This window comes from Protopterus annectens, chromosome 3.part1 (genome assembly GCF_019279795.1).
Source record: "Protopterus annectens isolate FY-2018-M chromosome 3.part1, PAN1.0, whole genome shotgun sequence".
NCBI classification, from domain to species: Eukaryota; Metazoa; Chordata; order Ceratodontiformes; family Protopteridae; genus Protopterus; species Protopterus annectens.
The window spans coordinates 1,252,161,411-1,252,185,341 of record NC_056732.1 but is presented as its reverse complement, the minus strand read 5'-3'; the positions used below and the strand labels follow the sequence as shown (position 1 = coordinate 1,252,185,341).

General features: G+C 40.1%; 1 protein-coding gene across 2 annotated transcripts in view; it reads left to right on the top strand.

The window, feature by feature from the left end:
• URI1 (URI1 prefoldin like chaperone) overlaps window positions 1-23,931 on the top strand; it is an 844,005-nt gene that overhangs the window by 576,243 nt on the left and 243,831 nt on the right. For both annotated transcript variants that reach the window (XM_044067309.1, XM_044067310.1), the window contains one exon: window positions 9,750-9,841. In XM_044067309.1, coding sequence (XP_043923244.1) covers window positions 9,750-9,841 — 92 coding nt within the window. The remainder of the gene's footprint in view (window positions 1-9,749; window positions 9,842-23,931) is intronic.

The window sequence follows — 23,931 nt, the reverse complement described above, 5'->3', positions numbered from 1 at the left end:
GTTTGGTCAGTGCAGGAGGTGAGGTGTGCATGCTGACAGCCTGCTTTAGTATCAGATGAACTGACTGGGAAGCAAGAGAGCCTAGATTCTAGTTTCTTGATATAGATGCAGCTCTCACATAATGAATTTGTTTTGATTAGAAGTGGGCTGCAAGTGTACATGAGGCAATTGCTACATTGCCTCAAGATGCCCATGTCAACCAGGATCACTGGAGAAACTCTGGGAAATTCTATCCATAATGCTAAGTAAGTTGATGTGGTCAGAAAAGCGGGAGAGAACAGCTGTCCATAATGCTAAGTAAATTGATGTGGTCAGAAAGGCGGGAGAGAATAGGAGAAGTGGACAAAATATGAAGGGCCAGTAGATAGATCTGTGTTGGTACCTCAGGAGCTTTGCTAAATGTATCACCTGTGAGAGACAATCGCAAGAACTCACTGACGGAGCACCAGCAAAGCATTAAGGGAAAATGTGCAGGCAGAAGAGTTGCATCTATAATCACCAACAGTGCCTACCTCTGCTTGGCAGTGCACGATGCACAAACCTGCACAAATGCGGTGCTTATGCAGCAAACAAGAGCAAACTGATTTAAATAAATTAACCAGTAAAAAATCTCAAAACTTAGCCCTGTTCCAGCAACCTTCAATCATGAGTTCTAACAGCACGCTCTTGCCTTTAGGGTGAGGGGAACCCTCTCCAACATAAGATGGCCTGATGTTGGCCTGTTTTAGTGCTCAAGTTATACAGACAGAACTAGATTTAGCAGGTCTGAATCTAGTCTGTACTACAGTAAACGAAGTGCAGCAATTTCAGAAAAAAAAAACAGTTCAAATAAGCAGTGATATGGTAAAAATGCCGTTCAGAAGTGCACTATACATGAAAAATTCTACTTAAGGTTTGCAGAGATCAGCAGATGCCTTGGATCGGTCAGATGATACAGCAGAGCAGTAGCTGGTCACCAAACTCTGTGGAGCTTTGCTAAAACAAGCTCAGTGCTTATGTAGCAAACAAGAGGGTGGCCTGATGGTTAAGGTGTTTGCCTTATGAACGCAAGGTGCAGGGTTTGAGTCTCACAAGGAATAATTGGCTAGGCTTAAAATGACTCACAAGGGTAGTTAGCCTAGTTCTAATCTATGAACCTAAAGAGCAAACTGATTTAAACAAATTAACAAATAAAGCTCAAAACAGTACCCTGTTCCAGCAATCTTCAATCATATGAGTTGTAAGTGCACACTCCTACCACTAGGGTGCAAGGGAACACTCTCCAACTGCCTGGTTTAGTGCTCAAGTTGTACAGACAGAACTAGATTCAGCAGGTCTGAATCTCGTCTATGCTGGGAAGTGTTGCTGTAACATTTTCATCCCAAGACCTTGCCAAATACAACAGCTTCTTTTCCCTAGTCTGTCGTAAAAGAAAGCATCTTGGTAATACTTTTACCTGGAATTGTATACTTCGGACATTCTTCTGCTCCCCTTCTTATTTCCTCTTTTACTGAAGTGCCAAGCACTGATTTCTGACTTTCATCATGACACTAACTCCCTAATCGCTAGCATTGTTGAAAGTGTACTTTTCTTATCCAGTGTCTTATCAAGGAGCATACCCCTTCTTTGAACTTGCACTTTATTTTAAAACTGTAACAGTTACTCCTCCTGAAACATATGCTACAGCAGGACTAAATTCCTTATCTTGTCCGACTGTCTTGTTTTTCTTTTGGCCCTAACTTGAACTTACAAGAGTCTCCAAATTACAGGCCTTCTTAATGTCATTATGAATTATTTGTCATTTATGTTTATAATAACCACTAAAACAAACCTTTTTTTCCCCATCTGTTAATCTCTCTGTATTCTTACCCAGTTACTGTAACAGAAGTATTTGCTGCATTGTACAGCTGTCCACAGGCAGCTCAGATTTATCTAAGCAGAACCAAATCTATTAGAAAATATTTTGTCTTGTCAGTTTTGCAAACAAGAAATTGGTAGATTTTACTGAACACTTTCCATTGATGTTGCAGGTTAGATATGATCTCTAGGTCTAGGACTTCCCATCTGGGCCATTGTTACTAGAGGTATGTTTCCATAAAGGTAACAACCCAGGAGGATGGCCTTTGGGACTCTAGCCTCTTTGGTTAAAGATGGACCTCCTCATTTAAGGTACAAAAGTTATGTACTTACCATTACATTATTTCTGAATGAGCGGATCCATCCTAACTAAATGCCCACCTTCCTTCTCCCTGCCTCAGTTCGGAGATGATTTATAGGGTTTTCAGCAACATATATTCTAGTTTGGATCTGCCTTGCATGACGTAGATCTGGAGAAGTTGTTTTGCAGAGCATTGTGGGTGAAAGAGGATGGTAGCCTGGGAAATGTTTAGATGCTTAGCTGACAAAGTCTGCAGCTCTAATACCACTGGTAACATGGTTGGGCTTTGTATTAGTATAGTAAATTGCAACATGCGCAGTAGCATGTTCCCGCCTAAACCCCTCACCACCGTCCAACAATCTGTGAGGTCTTAGTAAACTTAAGTAATCATACCGATGGTGACATGAATATTCATTCAATTTGTAAACTGCCCTTTTCCTCAATGTAGTGTTATCTCAGAGTTGGTATATTTAATTTGAGGGAGGTGTGGGAGATGCAGGGGGGGCTTGCCCCCCCTGTAAAATGAGGGAAAAATACTACTTGCAGTTATGGTGCTGTTTCTTTAGCATTCTTTACTCGAACATCTCATTGTTTATTCTTAGCAGAGTCTCCAGCGGCAACTATCAAGTTTCATTACAAAGAATTAATACATTTAAAAAGGATGCATCGATTCCATTTGCTGAATGCAGAATCAACAGTCAGTATATGTATGATATGATGTCGCACTTCTGCATGACTGTCAAGCATGTATGTTTTCCATACGACTACATGCCCCTTTCACCTGTCCGTCACTAAGACTAGACCCACATCTGTGCAGAATGGCTTGCAAGGTACTCTACACTAATAAAAAGTCCAACGTTTTACCTACTAATTCAGAATGTAATATTCTGCTGTCCATAGCTTTTGTATCTGTCTCACTGCAGAAATCTATGATACACATCCTTCCCCACACATGAGTTATGAGGTGTTCATACAGAATTGTGGTGTCTCAAAACAGTTGCTGTTTGGCATTAATGATCCCAAGGTAAAGGGGGGTGAAGCTTTGAGTCATACATATTAAACAACAGCTGAGAGGAGTTACAGTTTATTATTTGCTATAATGTACAGATATATTGTAAACAAATAATGTTTCGTTAAGTTGAAAATGCCTTAACCTAAACAGTGAAGCATCTAAAATAGTTGCATTTTAAGAGTTATACTTATCATGTTCAGGTTCCACTGTATGCAGGCTTTTATTCATTCATTCGTGTTCATTCACTCATTCATATTTGTATGTGTAGTTTTTAACTAGTGTAGAGCACAGATCCATTAAAAAAACTCCATGGAGCACAATGTGGTTAACAGTCTTGCTTAGAACTGCACACTAATCAATGAGTCTGAGGAGAATCAGACAACTGTAGACCACAGGATTAGCTCATAAACATCTTGTAGCCTTAACCCTCTGAGCTCACTGCCACAATTCATTGTGCAACTTGTCCGTGTTATTTTCTACATGTTAGATGTGTTTGTAGGCTTCTTTGTTGCAGTGTAACTGATATGTTACCTGCTTTTCGTTGTGCTACTTTTTCAGTTACTCAAGGACTCGGATGCTTCCATTTTTTTTTGTTTAAATGTTTTACCTTTGATAATGACACATTGTAAAATGTTCTTTGACAAAGGCAAAAATGTTCTTTGACAAAGGCAAAACAGTGTAATAGTGGGAAATGCAAATTAATGATTTCTGTGCGTTATAGTTTTGGTCATTTATTTTTCTTATGCGAGTTTCCATTTAAGCAGATTCTGCTCATGTAAATTAAAACTCAAAAATCTATAGCAAAATTACCTTTAATAATCACTGCACTGCAAAGATCCACTGCTAATTGGAAAGATGTAAGGTTAACACTGCATTTTGCAGTAAACAATTGTATCATGTCTTACATTTTTTTATATTAATTGCTTGTATCACTGTGTATTTAGCCAAAAGTCCAGGTTAGGTATTTCTTCACTAATGGATTAGTGTTCTCAGCAGCCTGAAATTAGAGAAACACTGTGTCTTTATTTTTGCAAGTTAGTTTTATACAATGGCATCAGACCTCTTTTGTGCTATTATTAGGACAGTTGTGTCCAGGCCAATCCCCAAATGGCCCCTTTCCCCAACTTGAATACGAGGACCAAAAAAAAAAAGTCTTCCTTCAACTGTAGTGTTCCTGCTCTCTCACCCAACCAGCAACTCTTCTGAGGTGCAGATCACTCCATCAGCTTAAGGGCAACTACCCCCTGTACTCTACCAGCCCTAGTTGCACTATAGAAATGCCACACCTTAAGCAGCCTATGAACATCCTTACATTTCAGTGCATTTTTGTGAAAACTCAAGGTAAGAAGCGTATGCATAACTAATTACACTGTCTTGTGAACCGTAAATGCTACTAAAATGGTACAAACAGCAGATGTCCTTCCTTAACACTGTTGCAGTATTCTTTACTCTTGGAATATCCTGCTTGTGATAGTCAAACATCTGGTCAGCATACCAAAGCATTTAAACCCAGGTGCCTTATGTCTGACATCTGTCTGATATAGGAGGCATAAGCTGTATGTGTGCTGTACAAGTGCCCAATCCCTTTGATCAACTTTGCTGCTAGTGTGAACACTACTTCTGAATTTGGTCTGTAAGCGGTTTACTGAATTGGTACACCTGTCAAGACTTCTAAAGATTTCTTTTTTCTTCCTTGTAGTTTTTCATGTCATCCAGGAATGGGAAATGTGAGTGTAGGAGGCAGATTCCCCATAAAGGCAGGCATGAGAGCTGTGTTTTTTTTGTTTGGGTGTTGTGCAGAATCATACACAGTGTGTAATTTGCCAGGTGTTTGTCCCTAAGGCACTCTGCCCTTGTCTGTCATCACTCGAAAGCCAATATCTGAAGCTTTTGGCTCCAGATGCCATGGCTAAAACAGCCCACCTCAAAGTTTAGTCGCTACTTAAGGAAAAAGTCAAGCAGCCATGTACTGATCCCACTGGTGTGCAGCGTTACACAGGTTCTCTCCATGGGGTTGGATGAAGAACCTGATTACTATCTGATGCCAATGACAGCACCCTCTGCTGTAACCCAGTTGGAGGCTGACATGGAGTTGTTGACCCACGTGTCCGCTAAGGCTGTGCATACATCTGGTGCAAGTGTAGAGGGGGAACCATGGCTGATTATATCTTAGGGTTCTAGGGGATTCCTCAGATGTTAGGGAAGAGGTGCCTGGTACTCTCATCAAGTCTAGGCAGGGTTCTGAACTTCCTAGATTTGTTAAAGCAGATTTTTTTTAAAAAGAAACCAAAAAATAAACGCATGACTTCTTTGTCTGAGGGTCCTCGTAAAGAATGGCAGGACTTTACTCATGAGCTGTTCAATGCCCTTTTTTGTCTGAAATGCCCACAAAGGTTGTCTGTCCCTGCTTTTGCTCCCTGGTCTTCGGGTTTAAGATCCTTCTGAAGAGATTGATTCTGGTGAAGAGTCCTCGTCGTGTTTCTTCCATCCACTATACTCTCACCTTGGAGTCTGATGGAGATTCACTGTCCCTGATTCTCCATTTGAAGAAATATCTTCCGGGGAAATGGTAATCTGCATGATGGGATACCAAATGGGACTGTTCCCAGGTTTCTGAAGTTCAAAACAGATTATGTGAACTTTGTCAAATAGACTCACCCAGACTGTCTATAGCCCCTCCTGTTTTAGCTGCCATCTTGGATACATTTTTAGCAGCTTCTCAGGCTCCTGACTTGCAGCTTCATGCTCCTAAGAAGCCAGACAGATTGTATAAAGTCTCTGAGGATTGTAAATATTTGTATAAAAGTACTTCATTAGATCCCTGCCGTTTCCATTTCCTCAGGTAAGCCATCTAAAATGCTAACCTCTTTCAAGCTTTTACTTCTGACAAGGACAGCCCTGCTATGGAGAGGTAAGGGGAGAATGTGTATAGTTCTGCTATTTTGGTCTTTATGGCCATTAATTATCGGATCAATATGGCTAGATATGTCCTGGCTGTTCTGTCCCAACTTTGGGGGATTTTGACTGATATGCCTGCTTTGGACAGTAACACTTCTGCACTGTCTCTTTTGAGTTCTGCCTCTCAGGTGGCTTGTCATTCCATTAAATGCAGTTATAATGCTACTGATGATGCCTTCTCTAGTCCAGCCACACCTGACTCTGTCATGAAGAGGTGCTGTTAGTTGCACCATCACACCTTACCTGAAGACATTAAGGCAAAACTTTTCAATTCCCCCTTAGACAGCCACAATCTGTTTTGTTCTGTTGCTACAAAATTGTTTAAAACCCTTCAGGATATGGGTAAGGTTATGCAGGACCTGGAGCAAATCTTTGTCTTCCTAAGTTCCACAGGAGTTCTCCATCTAAACCTTCTTTTGTCTGTAGGCAACCTAGGGCGCAAGAGGATTCCTATGTGAATTTTCGCTTAAAACCTCCTTTTCCTAACACATCTCTCTGACATCTAGCCTCCCCACCCCTTGGCCAGATTCTTCTGTCTCTCAGGCTGACTCTTTCTTTCTTGTTTGGCAGCAGATAACCACAAATGCCATGGTACTATCCCGTATCCAGAACAGTTTTTATTTTGTGGAAGTCCCTTCCTTAATCTTCTTCCCAGTTCCCTTGTTTTCCATTGGTTCTGTGGGATCTGGTGGAATAGGGAGCCATCCAACCTGTCCCCTTGTCTCAACAGGGAACAGATTTTTATTCCAGATTTGTTTCTGTTTACCAGGAAGGGAGGAGTAGAGGAGGCCCATTTTAGACTGATCCTTGCTCAACACCTTTCTTCTAGATCCCTTCTTTCAGGATGTTCTTTCTCCACTTTTCCCTCCGTTTCCTCAAGCCTTTCTGGTGTCTGGATTTTAAGGATGCTTATCTCTGTATTCCTATTCACCTTCTCTTTAACATTTTTTATGATTCTCTGTTTCTTCCTCTCATTATCTCTTCTCTGCTTTGCCCTTTGATCTTTCTACAGCTCTACGAGTCTTCAAATGTCTGGCCCCTGTGGTAGCCTTCTGCAGCCTTCAGGGAATTCATATATTCTCTTATTTCGGTGAACTTTTCAGTGTGGAGTTCAGAACTCAGCTTGAGGTTCCATGAGATCATGTCCTCCATTATTGCCTTGCACCTTTCTCTCCACCATAGTATCATGGAAGCCCAGCTACTCTTCCACGTAATAATTAAAAAAAAAAAAGTCTGATAGGAAGAATGTGCCCTACTCATTGGAGGAACCTGAAAAAAGAAAGAACACATTAAGGGGGTAGGAGATCCAGGAATTCAAATGCAATTTATGTATTTTTTTCACTGGAGAAATATTCTTTGTACATATGTTTATTACTTTTATTTCTCTTCTGCATGTAAATTTTTATTCTCATTGCTTTTATGATGTCTAGTATGTAATTTTTCTAAATTTAATGTCTAGTGTGTAACTTCTCAAATTTTTATTCGTATTGTTGTTTATAATGTCTGTAACTGTGTGTTTCTGTAATGTTGAAGCTTTTCTCCTTGGGTCTCCACTGAAAACGGGCCGTATGGCTCAGGTGGACTAACCTGGTTAACAAATGTCAAATCTTCACATTTCCATCTCATTTTTCCAGCTTTTCATAAGCTGCTCTTGTACCAAAAAGTGGAGGTACTTACCTCCTGCTCTGTTGCCTGTTGCTGCTAACAAAGGAGGAAATATATGTGCAAAGTAATAGTTTTGGTGAGAGGCTTTACTGTAAGGCATTCTCTGTAAACTCCAGAATGCTGAAAAATTATTCCAGTCTGGAAACTGTCTCAAGATAACCATTTTCCACCTCTCCTGTTCCACCAGACCATTAGCTTTGGGAGGTTAGAGTTGGCACATGCAGAAATTAAGCATTTAAAAGTGTATGAAAACTAACAAAAAAGTAACTAAGTTGCCATGATAGCCCCTTGACAAACTGCATTGTGCTCACATTTCTGTTCATGTTTCATACTTCAGACTTATCTGTGTGTATTAAAGCATATCGAAATTAATTCAGATCAACATTTTTTGCATAACATGTCTGCCTTAGTATTATGTGTACTCTCGAGTGTATAATCCTGTGTTTTTTTGATCACCAGCATTTATCCATACTGTTAAGCCTGCTGTTTCTGAGCAAATCATTTTCACAAGTAATGTGACAGAAGCAATGAAAGAATATGTTATGCTGGGTGAAAATCAGGCATGAATTGGGAAAAATAGTGACAAAAAATAGAGTTGAGCACTGTTCTGATTTACTGACTGGTTAATCCTGCAGTTTGTCATGTTTGGAAAATTACTGTTTAGCACCTTGAATGAGTATTTCTGTTAAACAGAAGGGTGCTGTCTTGTATGTTGATGTCAAAGATTCACCAACTAATGAAAAGCTGAAATGTTTTGGAAATAAATGGAAGTTTCTTTACAGGAGGATCTGAGTGGTTAGTCTGAGAGCCATCCGGTTTGTTGTGTACCATGTCCCTCCAGATAAACAGCAGCCAGAAGAACATTCATTCATAAATTCAAATCCTTGGAAGTCCTTTAGGACTTCGTCTGTAACTCAACCTATGAAAGAGGAGCAACGTTTCATGATGCTGCTAATGATAATATAAGGAAAAACCTTTCAGATAGAAATGCCATTTGATTTCTCTTTCAGGAGAACTCAAAGGGGTGAGATGCTAAATGAAATTACTGCAAAAAATACTGCAGAGTTAGAACAAATGTCTAGGAAAGCAAGATCCTCTAACCTTTGCTTTGTGAGGGGAAAAAAAATTCAGGAAGTATTTAGTAGTGGGGAGTATATGTCAGTTAATTATATTGAAAGGCATAGTTCACTGTGGATACTCATCTGCATCTGAGACAGTTCAGAATATGCTGCCACTAATGTACTAGGAAATAAAGTAAAAGGAGTTGGTGATTTTTGTTTTAGATTACTTTAATTCCCCCTGCTTGCGGGCTTCTGTAAGCAGAATTCAGACTGTAAGTTATGCTTTGTAAACTTCATACAATGTTTTTATTATAGGGTATTACAGATTTATGAAAAAACTGGGTCCATTAAAAACTGTGATAAAGTCTGCCAGTTGTGTTTGTAACTTACAAGACTTTTTATATTCTATTCCAATTTTCTTTGAACTCAGTATTGGCTGTTTGACACATTGCATTACTGGTGTGAAGTAGAGAGAATAGGTCCTTCAGGTAATTGAGTTTTTGGAAACTGATGTTCGCTTATGTTTGTAAACCTTTTGTTGACTTTGGTGGCTGAGTGTAGTTCAATTAAGAAAACTACCTATAGTGAAGTAAATTGTGGGTTTGTTTGCCTTTGCTAATGCTAGTTATAAGGAGACATTTTAAGACTACTTCAAGTGCACACAATTTTACTTGTGTTGCTCTCTTTTTTTCCTCAGCTCTGTTAACAGACACTTCTCTGCACAAAAGCTTTCTGCTCATTTTGTTTATATACTTAGTTCGTGTACACACAGATGCCTGCTTGTACACAAATGTACAGTGAAACAGGATGTATTTTAGAACCCTTTGTGAAGAAATGTTTGTATAAATATGCTGTATAAATGTTATGTCCAGTACTACTTTGTGTGTGTTATCCAGTATATTTTTCTGTCTTTCAGATGTAAACAAAACGTTGGATGACTTAAGCAAAGTTGTCAAGAACTTTCAGTCTAGGGTTGTTTTTACGGATGATCTTCAGAAATTTGCTGATGTAAGTAGGACTGAAAAGTTTAAATAACTTGCACAGTCACAACCTGGTTACACTACTAGTACTAATGCTGCACTGAACTTTATATGCAAATTACAACACACTGGGGACGTTTGTTTATAAGCAATTACCTTTTACCTCTTGTGACCATTACACAAATAGGAGATCCCACTGAGCTTTACTTATTTTAAGAGATTGTGCCTCACTGTGCAAGTAACCATGGTATGTTAGGAAGCAGTTAATGCAGTGAGTGACATTTTTGTATGATGACATATTCGGAGCTGCAAGCCTGATGTAGTTGACTATCCAGTTATATTACCATGTGTAAGTGTAGGATGTGGAAGTTTGTTCAGAAAATTGCTGTTCTAATAATAGGGACATGGGTTCAGTGTTTTTTTTTTTTAATAAAATAGCCAAACTACTTGTTTTGTTTTTTTCTTAAATTGTGTTTGTATCCAAAGTGGACGGCATGTTGGCAAGCCCGATTCTACTACTATTATGGCTTCCTTACTCAATTGGTATGCTGCATCTTGTTTTTAGATGCAACTAAAGCAGCAGCCCATGCGTTAAGTTGTACAAGCTCACGTCGATGAGTGTGTTACATCGCCTTAATGTAGCTTTAATAGCAACACTGCCTTAGACCTCTCCAGTACTGTGAAATTTGTTAATAAGCAAATATTAGTACTGGCTGTAATTAATAAACCCAGTCTAAATAAGTTTTAGTGGCAAGCAGCCACCACTTTTTCTACAAAATGTCTCGACTTTAATGTAGCTAACATGATTAAGATTTTAGTAGATTTCAGAATAACATTAAATTCTTCTCTTTATTACTTCAAATGTATGCATGTATTGTATTCAAGGAAATATGATAAAGCCAAATAAAAATTTGAAAAAAAAAAAAGTTTGGCATGGTTTTAACCATTGTTCTGAAAGTAGTAAAAAAAGTGCAAGCTTTTGACCAGGTCTGTGCATATTGCTTTTTGTCAACATGTTGATAAAGGATAGGTACAGTAAGTCCTTAAAATCATTTCCACTTGCTTTTGTGTCAAATTAAGTATGACAGATTATCTTCATGTTTTCTTTTTAAACACACCTTTATTGAATTATCACTTGTGACACAGGAAATTTTACATTTATACAAAAATAATCAAACTATATTAACAAATTAATAATAAATATTATACTTCACACACATTCGTATACATCATATAACCTAAGCAACATTGCATAAATTACTCAAACCCTACTCCCTGTTTTAAACAAGAAACATCTTTATTGAACTATCACTTACAACATAAGCAATCCTACATCTATATAAATGAAAACAGACCACACCAACACAATCCTAGATGTACTCATTTTGCATCACAAACCATAATGACACACTCCCAGTTGCAAACATTATACGTCACTAATAATCAACCCAGTCATTTTCAGTCAAACGTTACATAGCTTATTTAAGTCCTGCCTTCTTTTAAACCTTGTTCCTCCCCTGTATGTATTGTTCCCACAGTTCCCATTTTTTTCCTGTGTAGTTCGCTCCTACCCTTTTTTTTAAAGATGTCTGTTCCAGTTTTATCTCTGTTACTATATTCACTACTTCTGATACAGTTAGTTTAGATTTTGATTTCCATTTTCTAGTAATTGCTTTTTTTGGCAACCACCATAATTAGACACAGCAAGGCCTTACCATGTCTATGCAATTATGATTCTGTATCATAGCTCAGAAAAATCATCTCCCTCGTCACATCAGTCTGCCCATCCAGCATATCCGACAGTGCATCCTGCAGGGAGCCCTTAAAGTCAGTTAACCCACGCACTTCCAGAAAACATATTCCCAAGTACGTCTTTCCTCCCTGTCACACCTCCAATATTTGCTGTTTACCCGAGCAAAAATTCTGTGGAGTCTACTTGAGGTATAAAAATATCTATGTCTTTTGGCTTTTCCCGGTTAGGGGTCGCCACAGCGGAACTCCGGTCTGCCCATGATTGGCATTGGATTTTTACGGTGCCGAGTTGCCAGCCCGATGCCCAACCTTCAAAGAAGGCACACTCATTCACGCTCGCACCCACCTGCATGTCTTTAGTGTCACTCGACCGTGGAGAGGACATGCAGACTCCACACAGAAGGCACTCCAGCCGAGAATTGAACAGAACCTCTTGCTGTGAGGCGACCGCGCTAACCGCTGCACCACTGTGGCTCTACTATAAAAATATCTCTGTAAACATTTCCAAACCAAAATCCTAAATCATCTTGATTTTGTTGCATATTTGGGAGACATACATATATCCTCCCACTGTTTCTTTGTTAATTGCTTATCCAGCCTCTCTTCCCAATCCTTTCTAACCTCCTCTGATTGATTTTTAGTTATCATGCAATATTTTATATGCTATACTATTTATTCCTTTTATAACTGGAACTTCTGTTCTAGATTCTACTAAAAACTCTACCAGTGCTGGTCTTTTGTTTAGGACCCCCTATTTCTTTCTCTTTGCCTATACTCTGACATCAATCCTTGATAGGGAAGGCAGTCTCTAACCTGCAGCCCAAATAAATTCTTGGCCTCTTCCCATTCTATTACCTTTCCCTCTGTAGGTATTTCTCCTAGTACCTTGGTTCCTTTGCCAGTTTTACCCAATAAATTCCAGCCCCCTCTTGCCTATTGTCTATATCCCTAATTGCAGTCATCACTATCTGCAGAATCTTCTTTCTCCATTCCCGTGTTGGCTTAGTTTTTAGAATACTTTCTGCTACTTTATGGATGTGTGTGATTATTGTTATTCTCCTTAAAGGCCTGCATCCAAAATCCCAGTCTTTCCTTGTTCTTGAGCTTCCCCCCTGTTTCAACATCATCCATTTCCACTTTGAATTATAGTTTTCTGCTTGTGTATTGTATATGAGTCTTAACTATGTAGCTCTAAATATGCCTTCAAATTGGGTAATCCCAGTCAGCCCTGTACTACTGGAAGAATCGGCTCATCTCACTTTACTCTTGCTGTCTTCCCATCCCAGATAGTCCTTCAGCTCTTTAATTGCTATCCACAACTTCTCCTCTGGTTGATAAAAAAAAACGGTGTATAAGACAAAAGGGACAAAAATGTTGGCTGCTTCTTACTATCCATATCTATATAAGAGCGCTTCCAGTTTCTCAGTTTTTGTATTATCTTTTGTTTAGTCTCTTCCCAGATATCCTTAGCTGCCACACCAGAATCATTTTTAATCCATACTCCTAAATTATTCATTTTATAATGTCCCTATAAATATGGATATTACTGAAGCAGTTTGTATGTATGGGTACATAATTTTCTGCTGTTGCCTATTGTCTTTGTTTTAGCTTCATTAATTTTGTATCCCAAAAGACTTGAAACTGTCTCAAAATATTCCACATTTTATAGTCTTTCTGGTTTTATCAGGTGTAAAGTAATATTATTTGCAAATAGAGCCAGCTTTTCTTGACTACCATACCAAATATATCCTTGAATTTGAGTCCCTTTTTTTCCCAGTGGTTCTAAATGTAACGCAGCTAACAAAGGGGAAAGAGGACATCCCTGCCTAGTTCCTCTGCTCAAGCAGAAATTATCAGTGAGGACCCCACCCACTTTAATTTTCGTCTCCAATCCTTCATTTATTATCCTAATCAGCCTTATATTTTTTTCAGGAAATGCAAATGCTTCATTTGCTCTCCACATAAAATCCCAGCCTACTCTGTCAAATGCTTTCTCTGCATAAAGACCCACCAGCATCAATGATATCGTCTTACAGTCTGCTTCCCTCTGGCTCATCAATGTTCTGTTAATGTTGTCAAATGCTTGCCTCCCCTTCACAACACCACATTGATCCATATATTTCAATTTTGGCATTACTTTTGTAATTATTTTAGTCATTATAGACATGAACAGTTTATAATCATGGATGTGAAGTTGTCCTATCTCACCTTCATTCTGTACTGATGGTCTTGGAACCGATCCTCAGTTCTGACTCGGCCGTTTACTAAAGCTCGAGGTCTTCAACCAGCTTGTGGCTTACTCCCGATCCTACAATGCTCTAGTGCCTTCGTCAGATTTCATTTGCCACTGAAACAGATCGGGTGATTCTTCCAGCTCTGGCTAAGTGGAAAACTTCTTTTTCTATTTTTTTCACTAGTTCTGGTTTAAAAATGTATTTTTCTATACTGTAGTAGCATATGTGTCGAATGCTCGCATTTGTAGTGTTTTAACCTTTGTTATTAGCGTGTGTTGTTTATTTTTTCCTGGTCGTCTCTTCTTTAGGCCTAGCTAGTTTCCTATCCCACTTTTAGTTATTACTTACTGTTTAGAGTGCCTTATATTGCGAAAATACTGTAGAAATAGTTAAGGGTAGTTTATAAATAACTTGAGTTTTGAGTGTAACTGCATAGTTTTAGCTAGTTAAGCAGTCTTAACGTCTTTGTATCTCAGGGTGTACTTGTTATATTTACCCTTAAGCTAGCTCGTTTTTTATAGGAGAGTAGCAGAGTCCATTTTTATTTAGAGGACTCTTCATTTACATGCGTGATTATTAAGTAGCTTAGAAGTATAACTTTATTGGAGTTGTGGTGATTGTGTGAGTTATCCTTTAAAAATGACATCTTTTTTCTGACATGTAACTTGTTTAAATTATTGAGTTGCAGAGCCCGTTTTTAGTTAGAGGGCTATTCTTCCTTTGACTACTTGGTTGTTCTAACTGGTCCAATGTCCAAGCAAGGAAAAGAGGTTAAACTTTTGGGTTTCAAAAAGTGCCCAAATTGTAATCAAATGATGTCCATCACTGATGGACACACTGATTGTGTTTATTGTTTGGGGCAGTTTATTTTCAGGAATCGTGTGCAATTTGTCACTCATTTAGCTCCAGAGTTCTTCAGAAGAGGAAGAATAAATTAATCTTAAGAGGACTAGTGAAACCTTTCTTTCAAGAGGCCTTGGAACTGGGTCAAAGTCCCCAGAAGAAGTCAGCCTCTCCAACACAAAAATCTGACAAAAATGCTAAAAGTTTAAAAAGGACATCATGTAGTGTCTCAGAGGATTGAGAGCCATTGGGAAAGTTTGCAAAAATGTCTCCATCAATCTCTAAATCTGTAGGGTCCGAGAGACCATCCACCTCGGCTTTGTTGGTATCTGAGCCATTGGTTTTGCAAGTGAGGAGTCTGTCCCCTGTTTTGGAACTGGTATCTCCCACCCTAAGGTCTCCCTTTCTTCAGACTTTAGCATCCCCATCTCCCTCTTCTCGATCCTCTAGAAGCCTCTCTGAATACAATGTGGATCATGTGGTGCAGAGGCTCTTGAGGACACCGGCTCTGGCAAAGCTTCTATCGGAACCAACCCTGAGGGCTTTGGATCTTAACAAACCTATCCAGACTACATCAATTCCTCCAACCCGAGTTGCAGTTTTGGAGCTGGAATGCTCAGAACTGATAGCAGCGGAACCGTTGGAACAGAGACCTGCTTCTGGATCTTCAGCTCCAACCGCTCTGACTAAGTCGGTGCTGTCCAAGGAGTCTAGGTGCCAATGCTGTCTGGTCAGGTCTGGGGAAGAGAGCCAGGCCAACTTTTCTTTGGATATGATCTTGCCTCTCGGGGCCTCAGCGCTGGTGAGTTTGGGGTCCTACCTCTGCTTAGGAGCTGACCGCCGTGGTGCTGGGGGGACCTTTTGGTTCTTTGGGTCCAGGGTTTCCTCAGGTCATGGGCGGGGAGCTTTCGAAGCCATGAGGAGAGGAGAGCACTGTCCCCATGGACAACCAGACCCTCAGGTCCAGCCATTCCTCCCCCAGAGGCACCAGTGTACGCCTCAGGATTATAGACTCCACACAAGTGCAGAGACCCAGAGCCCTAGGTGCCCCAATGGGTGAACACTTCTCTTCCAAAACTTCTCCGGAATGTCTCCCTGAAGATGTCCCTTGGAAGAGATTATGCAGGAGGAAGCATTTGGACTCCCCACAGGAGTCTGTCACCTCGATGAATCAGAGGGGTCCCCACGGTTGCCCTTTGAAGATGTCTCCTTTGCGGACATCTTAGAGATCCTTAAACAGAGAGGCAGCTGGAAGCCCATCAACCCTTCTTATGAGGAGTCTGTCTACCTGAAGGCTTTTGGGTCTTGCTCTTCCCCCACTTGGGGGTGTCTTCCTTTCGACGAACTCATGGAACTAGTTTGTTGAAAGGCGTGGGAGTCTCCAGACACAGTGCAACCTGTCCCCAGGAGGCCAAAGAAGTTTATCACCTCTCCAGAAGACAAACGTTTTTCTGACAAAAGAGGTCCCTGTAGATGCTGTGGTGGTGGCCCCCAAAAAGGAGTTGTCTGAGATGTCCACATCTGTCCATCCCCCGAACAAAGACTCTCGCACGATGGACAGATGTGGAAAGCGTATGTTTTCATCAGTGACCTTCACACTCGGGTCCCTGAATTATCTTACCCATTTCACAAGGTTACAGCGATCTCTCCTAAAAGAGCTTGGAGAAGCTCTCCAGGGTTCAGTATCAGCGGAGGTTGCAGATAAGGTATCCTCCCAACTCTCCACCACTGAATGAACTCCTCCATGCAGCTTGTCTCTTATGCAGCCAGTGGAGCGAGTAGGTCAGCGGGTTCAGGAATTGACCTTAGGAGACATTCCTGGATGTGCTTGTGTAACTTTGCTGCACCCTTCAAGTCATCCTTTATTAACACTCCCTTCAGCAGCTCATCCTTGTTTGGGCCTAAAGTCAAAGAAACACTAACCAGGTGTGAACAGGAAGGAAAGACACTCAATGCCGTTGGAATCCATCTTTCCACACCTTCTAGACCCTATCTCAAGGGTCAAAAGGGGGGAAAATATGGTTTCGGAATTCCCAGAGAGCCTTTCAAGACACATGTGGCGAACATTCCTCCAGGGCAGAGGAGGAGGTAATGAGAGACACTGTCCTAGTTTCCTGCCCCTTATGTTAATATGACCACATATGTCCTTCCCTCTCCCTTTCACTGGCTGGTGTGAGTAAGCACAAAATTATCATTTTGTGAAATCACTCCCCTTCAACTATTTAAATTGATTGGCCAACCCACTGTATATCGTAGAACCAGAATACAAAAGTGCCACCCTCTTTCAGTCTGTCTTGCTCTTTTAAAATTAGATTCTCTGCACTTAGACAGCTAAAACTTAAGTTACCCACTTTCGTATCTAACTGCTTAGTGCACACTGCAGTGTTTAGGTTATTAACCCATTTTATTTCATCTTACCTTTAAACATGTATTGCAAGACCACCAGTTATTGGAGACCCCACATTCTGCCTCTCAATAGTCATCTTGGAATTATTGCTTCTGTTTTCTCCTGGTGAGAGAAGGAGCACAGGGACATTATTTCATGGAGACTGCTAATCACCAGAAAGCCAAATAACTGCTTTATAGGAGACAGCTTGGAATTTGTACTTATATTCTGTTTCTGGTAGGAGAAGGAGCAGAGTACATTGATTCCTGACTGATTCTGGTTGGACAGTGAGTGTCTGTGCTTAATGTTCCTGCTTAGTCTGGTTGCTATTCAAGGCATTTACAAGGAAAAGTCTACTACTAGCCTACAGACCCTTGCATCATCTGGCACAAGACTGTGGATCACCAAACAGGCTGTGGCCTCCTGCTTACCTTGGCATTGGTGCTGAAGTTTTGCTTCTGGTGAGAGAAGAAGCATTGTGCCCCACAGAGTGAAGCTGTGGTGAGACCAGCAGTAGTAGTAGCCAGCCAGTAACCATTCGTGTGATTACTTTCTTTTCATCATTCTTGATAAGCTAATTCTTTGTTTTCAGTAATTCTGCTTGATTTGTTTCTAACTTCAGAATATCTGCCTAAACACTTCATCCTTAAATTTTCATGGTCTTCCCTTAGTTTCCCCTCAAGTGTTTGGCAGTGCTCTGTACAGACTCAGACACCTTAAGTGACATTTTTCCTGTAATAGCACGATTGAAATTTCTCTTATACCTAGTTGCATACAGGACAACTAATTTGCAGTGACAAGCACTGACCACATAGTTGCATACCGGATACTCCTGACATTGATTGAGATTCTCATTCCAACTGTCTGTTCATTAAAAAAGGGTCTGTTACCATGGATAAGAACTTCCTACTCTCTCTGTTACCAGCTTAGTGGATATTGCCTCATGTTTACTGACAATCAGTTAATTCTCAAACAGACTGAGATGCATTTACACAATGTCACTGGAGGCAAAGCTCTCACACGAAAGTACTCCTAATGTCAATAAGGTCGACAGTAGTACATATGCTGCACCCATCACACACAATCCAAAGCAGACATATCGACCCACATATGCCGAGACACTTAAATGTAACCTTTCTAAACTACAAAGACCTCCTAGATGAAGTACACCTAATGAATACCCTCAGCAGCCCCAAATGCACTGCTTCAAAACAACACCCACATCAACACACACAGCTACATCTCATGGAACCTCTATCTCTAAGCCCATAAGGCAAGCCAGCACACAATCCAACATTCTAGTCATTGGAGACTCTATTGTGAGACACACTGATGTCTCTTTCACCAGGTTGAGTAAGGAGAAAGTCACGGTCAGTTGCTTATCAGGAGCTAGGATCTGCCACATTACGCACACACACAGGTCATTGGACCACAAGTACCTGTATGACTCAGTCATAATCCATGTTTGAGTAAATGACCTGAGGCATACCTCCCTAGACTATATGAAGAGTGAGGAGCTCTCAGCATGCGTGTCTCAGGCTGGTATGAGCCTAGCATTGAGCAACATTTTGCCTTATCCATGGATAATGCCACAATACAAACAAAAGATGATCCACTTTAATAATTGGCTTAGTTTCTGTTGTCATTCTAAAGGAGTGCAGTATTTGTCAGCATGAAGGAGATGGTCAACAGTCCATGCTGCTTTGCCAATAGTGGTCTGCACCTCTCCCCCTCTAGGTTTTCAAATTTTAGCTAAAACATTGTCTTCCCCCATAGTGCCTTTTTTAGTCAATGCAAAACTGAAAGTACTTCTGACATACATCAAAACCAAGAAAATCTAAAGGTATTACTGCTCAATGCTAGGAGTATACACAAACAACTCCACTCCTTAGAAGCTGTCTTCACTCTAGAGAATGCTGACGTCTGTGGGGTCACTGAGACATAGTTTAAAGTTGCTGAGAGCACACCAACAGTGCAAGGTTATAATGCTTTCCACACATTTAGACCAGCTACTTCACAGGCAGGGACTAAAGGTGGAGGTGTTTTTCTTCACATCAAAAATAAATATACTTCAAGGCTTGTCACTAGAGCTGCTTCATGTTCAAATCACCATAGGCAAAATCCAATAAAACTGAATTGCAAACTATAGGTTCTCCTCTATGACCCAGGAAAACCCATACGATGTATCTGAACTTATTAGAAACACTAACCATCCAACCCAGTGCCATATTCATGGGTGATTTTAATTACCCCACTATTAACTGGGAATCTTATATGATACCAAACATACAGGCACAGAGATTCCAGGATTTTGTAAACACAAACTCCCAGGACCAGTGCTATACACCCCCTACTGTAATGTCTTCCCTGGTAAGGTCAGACCATAAATAAAATGGTCTCCTTTGAAGTAAAAAAAAAAAAAAAATCCTGGAACCCGGCTAAACCTGGAATATTCAGGAACTACTCTAAGGCTAACCTCCTGCAGTTAAGTGATAACCTGGCAAAATTTCAAGCCCCCATAAACCCTGAGAACACTGTTGCCTATGCCGAACTGTTCACAGAAAACTTGTACAAGTATGTTAATAGCTGCATAGAGACCGCTGTACCCACCAGGAAGAAGTACAGAACTACCTCAGAAAGCAAGCCACTCTGGTGGAATCACAAAACTAATTGGCTATATAACAGAAGGACGAAAGTCGTGGCAAAAATGAGGAGGTGCAACACCCAGCAGGATAAAAGCACTCTCATGAAACTAAACAAACAACTCAGAGGACTAATAAAATTTGCCAAAGCCAAATTTGAAGTTTGGCCTCCCAGGCCAAGGACAAACACAAAGCATTCTTTAGCTGTGTCCAGAGTCTCAAAGGCAATACACAATTGTGTGCAGAACTCATTGAAAATGGAGACACGTGAACTCGGCCAGAAGATATAGCAAACCTCTTGGCTGATAAATTCAGCTTCAACTTTACCCCTCTCTCCCCCTCAACCTTCCCTCAGGAAATACCATCAAGTATAACTCCACCTACTATCACTAGGGAATAGGTCCTTAATGCTCTCTCTAAGATCAGGCACACTGCATCAGTGGGCCTAGACAATATCCCAGGATGCCTTCTTAATAGCATGAAACATGACCTGTCAGGGCCTTTGGAATTATTGTTTAACTGTACCATCCAAACAGGCTTCGTGCCTCATGAATGGAGAACAGCAACAATCATTCCTCTGCCCAAAGGTGGGCCATCTACTGACCCTGGAAACTACAGACCCATAAGTCTCACTAGTCTTGTATGTAAAGCAATGGAAGGAATTATCATGGAAATGATGAATAGGGAATATAATAAACCTCCCAACAATGGACCCAACCCAGTTTGTTTTTGTCAAGGGCAGATCATGCCTACTCAACCTGGTGGACTTCTTTGACAAGGTAACCAAAGCAATGGATGAGGGAAAAATGCCTACCTTGACCTGACCAAGGCATTTGACACAATACCCCACTTTGGCACTGTTGACAAACTCACGAGTTTAGGTACAAACTCGTGTGTCACCTGGTGGATAGCCAACTGGCTCACAGACAGGACCCAGGCAGTTAGAATTGGGGAGTCCACCTCTACAAAGAGGCCAGTCACAAGTGGAGTTCCTCTGGGATCAGTCCTTAGCCTGCTCCTTTTTGGCATTTACTTCTCTGAAGTCAAGGCCAATGTCAGTGGTCTCTGGCTGACTAAATTTACAGATGATTGCAAATTAGGAACCATCATTGAATCCCCACACAAATGCTCTGCAGGAGGGGCTGACAGAGGCAATTCTCTGGTGTTAGAGCCAAGAACTAAAACTAATTGCCAAGAAATGCATAATAGTATCATTTGGGAAGTTATCCATCCCTGGTAACTATCATATTGATAACACACCCCTTAGAGTTGACCCATTAGTCAGGGACATAGGGACACACACACAGATAGTAATTTAGCCTTTGACTATCATGTGTCTACATCAGTGAGGAAATAATTTGGTTTGGCATCCAAGTCCAAGGAAGTTATTGTTCCACTGTATTTGGCATTCATCAGACCTATCATTGAGTACAGTGCCCCTTTGGTACGTACCTAACCAGGCATATCCAGCAATTAGAATGTCCAGAGAGTTTCCTTACTAAAAGAATACAGGGTGTAAGTAAAATGTCCTGTACGGATTGCCTCAAGGCCCTACCCTGTATTCGGTCTCCTACAGGCTTTTAAGTGGAGATCTATGCCTAGCATACAGGGCATTGTCAGACCTCACTGTGGTTGACCTCCTGCATATCCACAAAACAAACCGCACCAGAGTTACCCATTCTAAAGACTTAAACCTTGCCTGTGATATAAATAAGACCTGGTGGAGAGACAAGTATGTGTCTCAGAGACTACCCAGTCTATGGTTGAGGCTACCCATCCATGTGAAGAAGAGTTCCTCCCTAACCCAATTCAAGTGCATCTTGGACATTTCGATGGGGAACAGGAAATTCATTCCTGCTTTTGGCACCTGTCTCTAATGGACACAGGCAATGTGTAAATGATTAGTCTCACAGGCCTCTATTTATACTTATCAGGGTTATCAGAACTTGTCAGAATTTGGGATGCATTGCTAGGCTTAAAAAGGCCCTTGTGGTTGTTAGCGTAGTAAACACCTTTGAAGTAGGGCACAAATCCAACAAATTCTGAGAGTCCAATATTTCCAGATTTTCTTGTTTTGTCATATTTCATAAATATATTGCATTGTAATTCCGCATTAAATTACTGGTTTTATTACTGTTCACCTCCCTCTCTGAATTCCTGTCTCTGCTTCATTTCAACGTACTCTCAATTACAAAACAGGTGGGGAGTCTTCGCAAAGGTCTATTCAGAGGTTCCTTACACCAATTGGAGAAGGAGGAGGAAACTCGGGTCAGTCAGACAGCTGAAAGAACAATGTAGTGGAGAAGAGAGACAATGTGCTTAACCGGTGGGAAGAAGAAAGAAGGAAACAAGATTGTAACCTGTTTGCGACAGTGGGGAAGGTATCTACAATGATTGCTACCAAAGAGGCTCAGGTACTGTTTGATAAAATAGAAAAGTCTATATTTAAGGAGACTTCGGTCTTTTTTAATTGGCAGAGCCTCCAAAGGTATCTTGAGTTAAACATCACCTCACGGGCACTACGAGCAGCAAAAAATCCCTCAGCACCTTTTGACTTGTCGGTAGAATCAGGCAAGCAGTTTCATGCATAATGGGTAGCAGCCACCCACAGGTGCAGTATTGAATGGGTTTCCATATTAGCAGAGAGGGATGTGATAGAGACAAAAATTAAAAGAAGAAATGCAAAAGTGTGTTACAGTGTACCAGTGTGGATAACCTTGAAATTTTCCTTAAAAATGTCAATGATAAACTTTCCACTTATGAAACAGAATTAATTGAGTGGAAAAAAATGTAAATTGGTTTGAGATGTAGGTGATTATGAAAGGAATAGAGCGTTTCAATCAGTTGCTAAGCAATGCAGTAACCAACGTAAAATGAGGTTTCAAGGAGAACAGGAAATGCAACAATGTCTGTTTACATCATCAATGGAGAGCACGGTATCGTCAGTAGAGTATGGAAGTGAAGACTGCCGAGAGTTCCCACAACTGCCAAAAGCTCAAAATGAGCATTATATGAGCAAAACTTTTCATAACCAACAAGGACAGTGGGGTAACCGTAAAAGATCATGGAATGGAACTGAATATAGGGATAATTCTCGCCAACACAAACAAGGTAAATGGAACTGAAATAATTAATAGTACTGGGACTTTTAATAATGTTTGTAGTACCAATGTATGTGATTATGTAATAAATCTGACTGGGTGTGAATTTTCCCACCCGGAAATGAATGTTCTTAACAAAGGGTTAAAAATGGTGCCAACATCATTGCACAGATTGCATGAGCTTCAAGTAGAGATTTTTAAATTTGTACGAAAATTGGCATTTGTTGAATAATTTCAAGAAAAATGTTGTTCATTTACAATGAAGAAAGTTTTTATTCTTGTAAGTCGGATGTGGAATGTAATGCATATAATAGACTTAACATGAAATGTGTAACATATAAAAGTAATTTTATTCCCCCATTTAGAAATGACACCATTCAGTACTTTTCCAAGTCACTTGAATATGGTGTGGAAAAAGAGTATGACATTTTTGTAATAAAAAAGTGAAATTGAATATAATCTTACTAAGGAAGAGTGGCAATGTTTAAAAATTAAAGTTGTAGGAAGGATGTGGTTTTTAAACCAGCGGACAAAGGGGGAAAGTTAGTTGTATTACATTTTTCTCAATATTTACAAATGTGTAATGAACATTTAAGGAATGAAAAAGTGTATGAAAAAATAAATATAGAAGTATATTATAAAGCCCTGGAGAAATATAAAGAAATAGAAGCATTGCATTTTTCTCAATATTTACAAATGTGTAATGAACATTTAAGGAATGAAAAAGTGTATGAAAAAATAAATATAGAAGTATATTATAAAGCCCTGGAGAAATATAAAGAAACAGAGGCTTTAGGTTGAACTATTTCTCATTACATGATATACAACAACTATTTGATAGTAAAGATTATAGAATGGCTCGTTTTTTCTGTGTTCCAGAAATACATAAGAGTCATAGTAATCCCCAGGAACGTCCTATAGTTGCATCCTGTGGGTACTTCATGCATAATATTTCTTGTTTTTTTGCATAATTATTTATTATCAACAGTGGTCCCTCTTATATACAAGATGCATGTGATTTAATAAACAAAGTTAAAGAAATAATATGGAGTGAGGACAATTACTTTGTAGTGTTAGATGTAACTAGTCTTTATACAAGCATAGAGCATGTTTTTGGTTTGGAAGCGGTTCTACACTTTTTGGGGGAGAGCCCAAATACA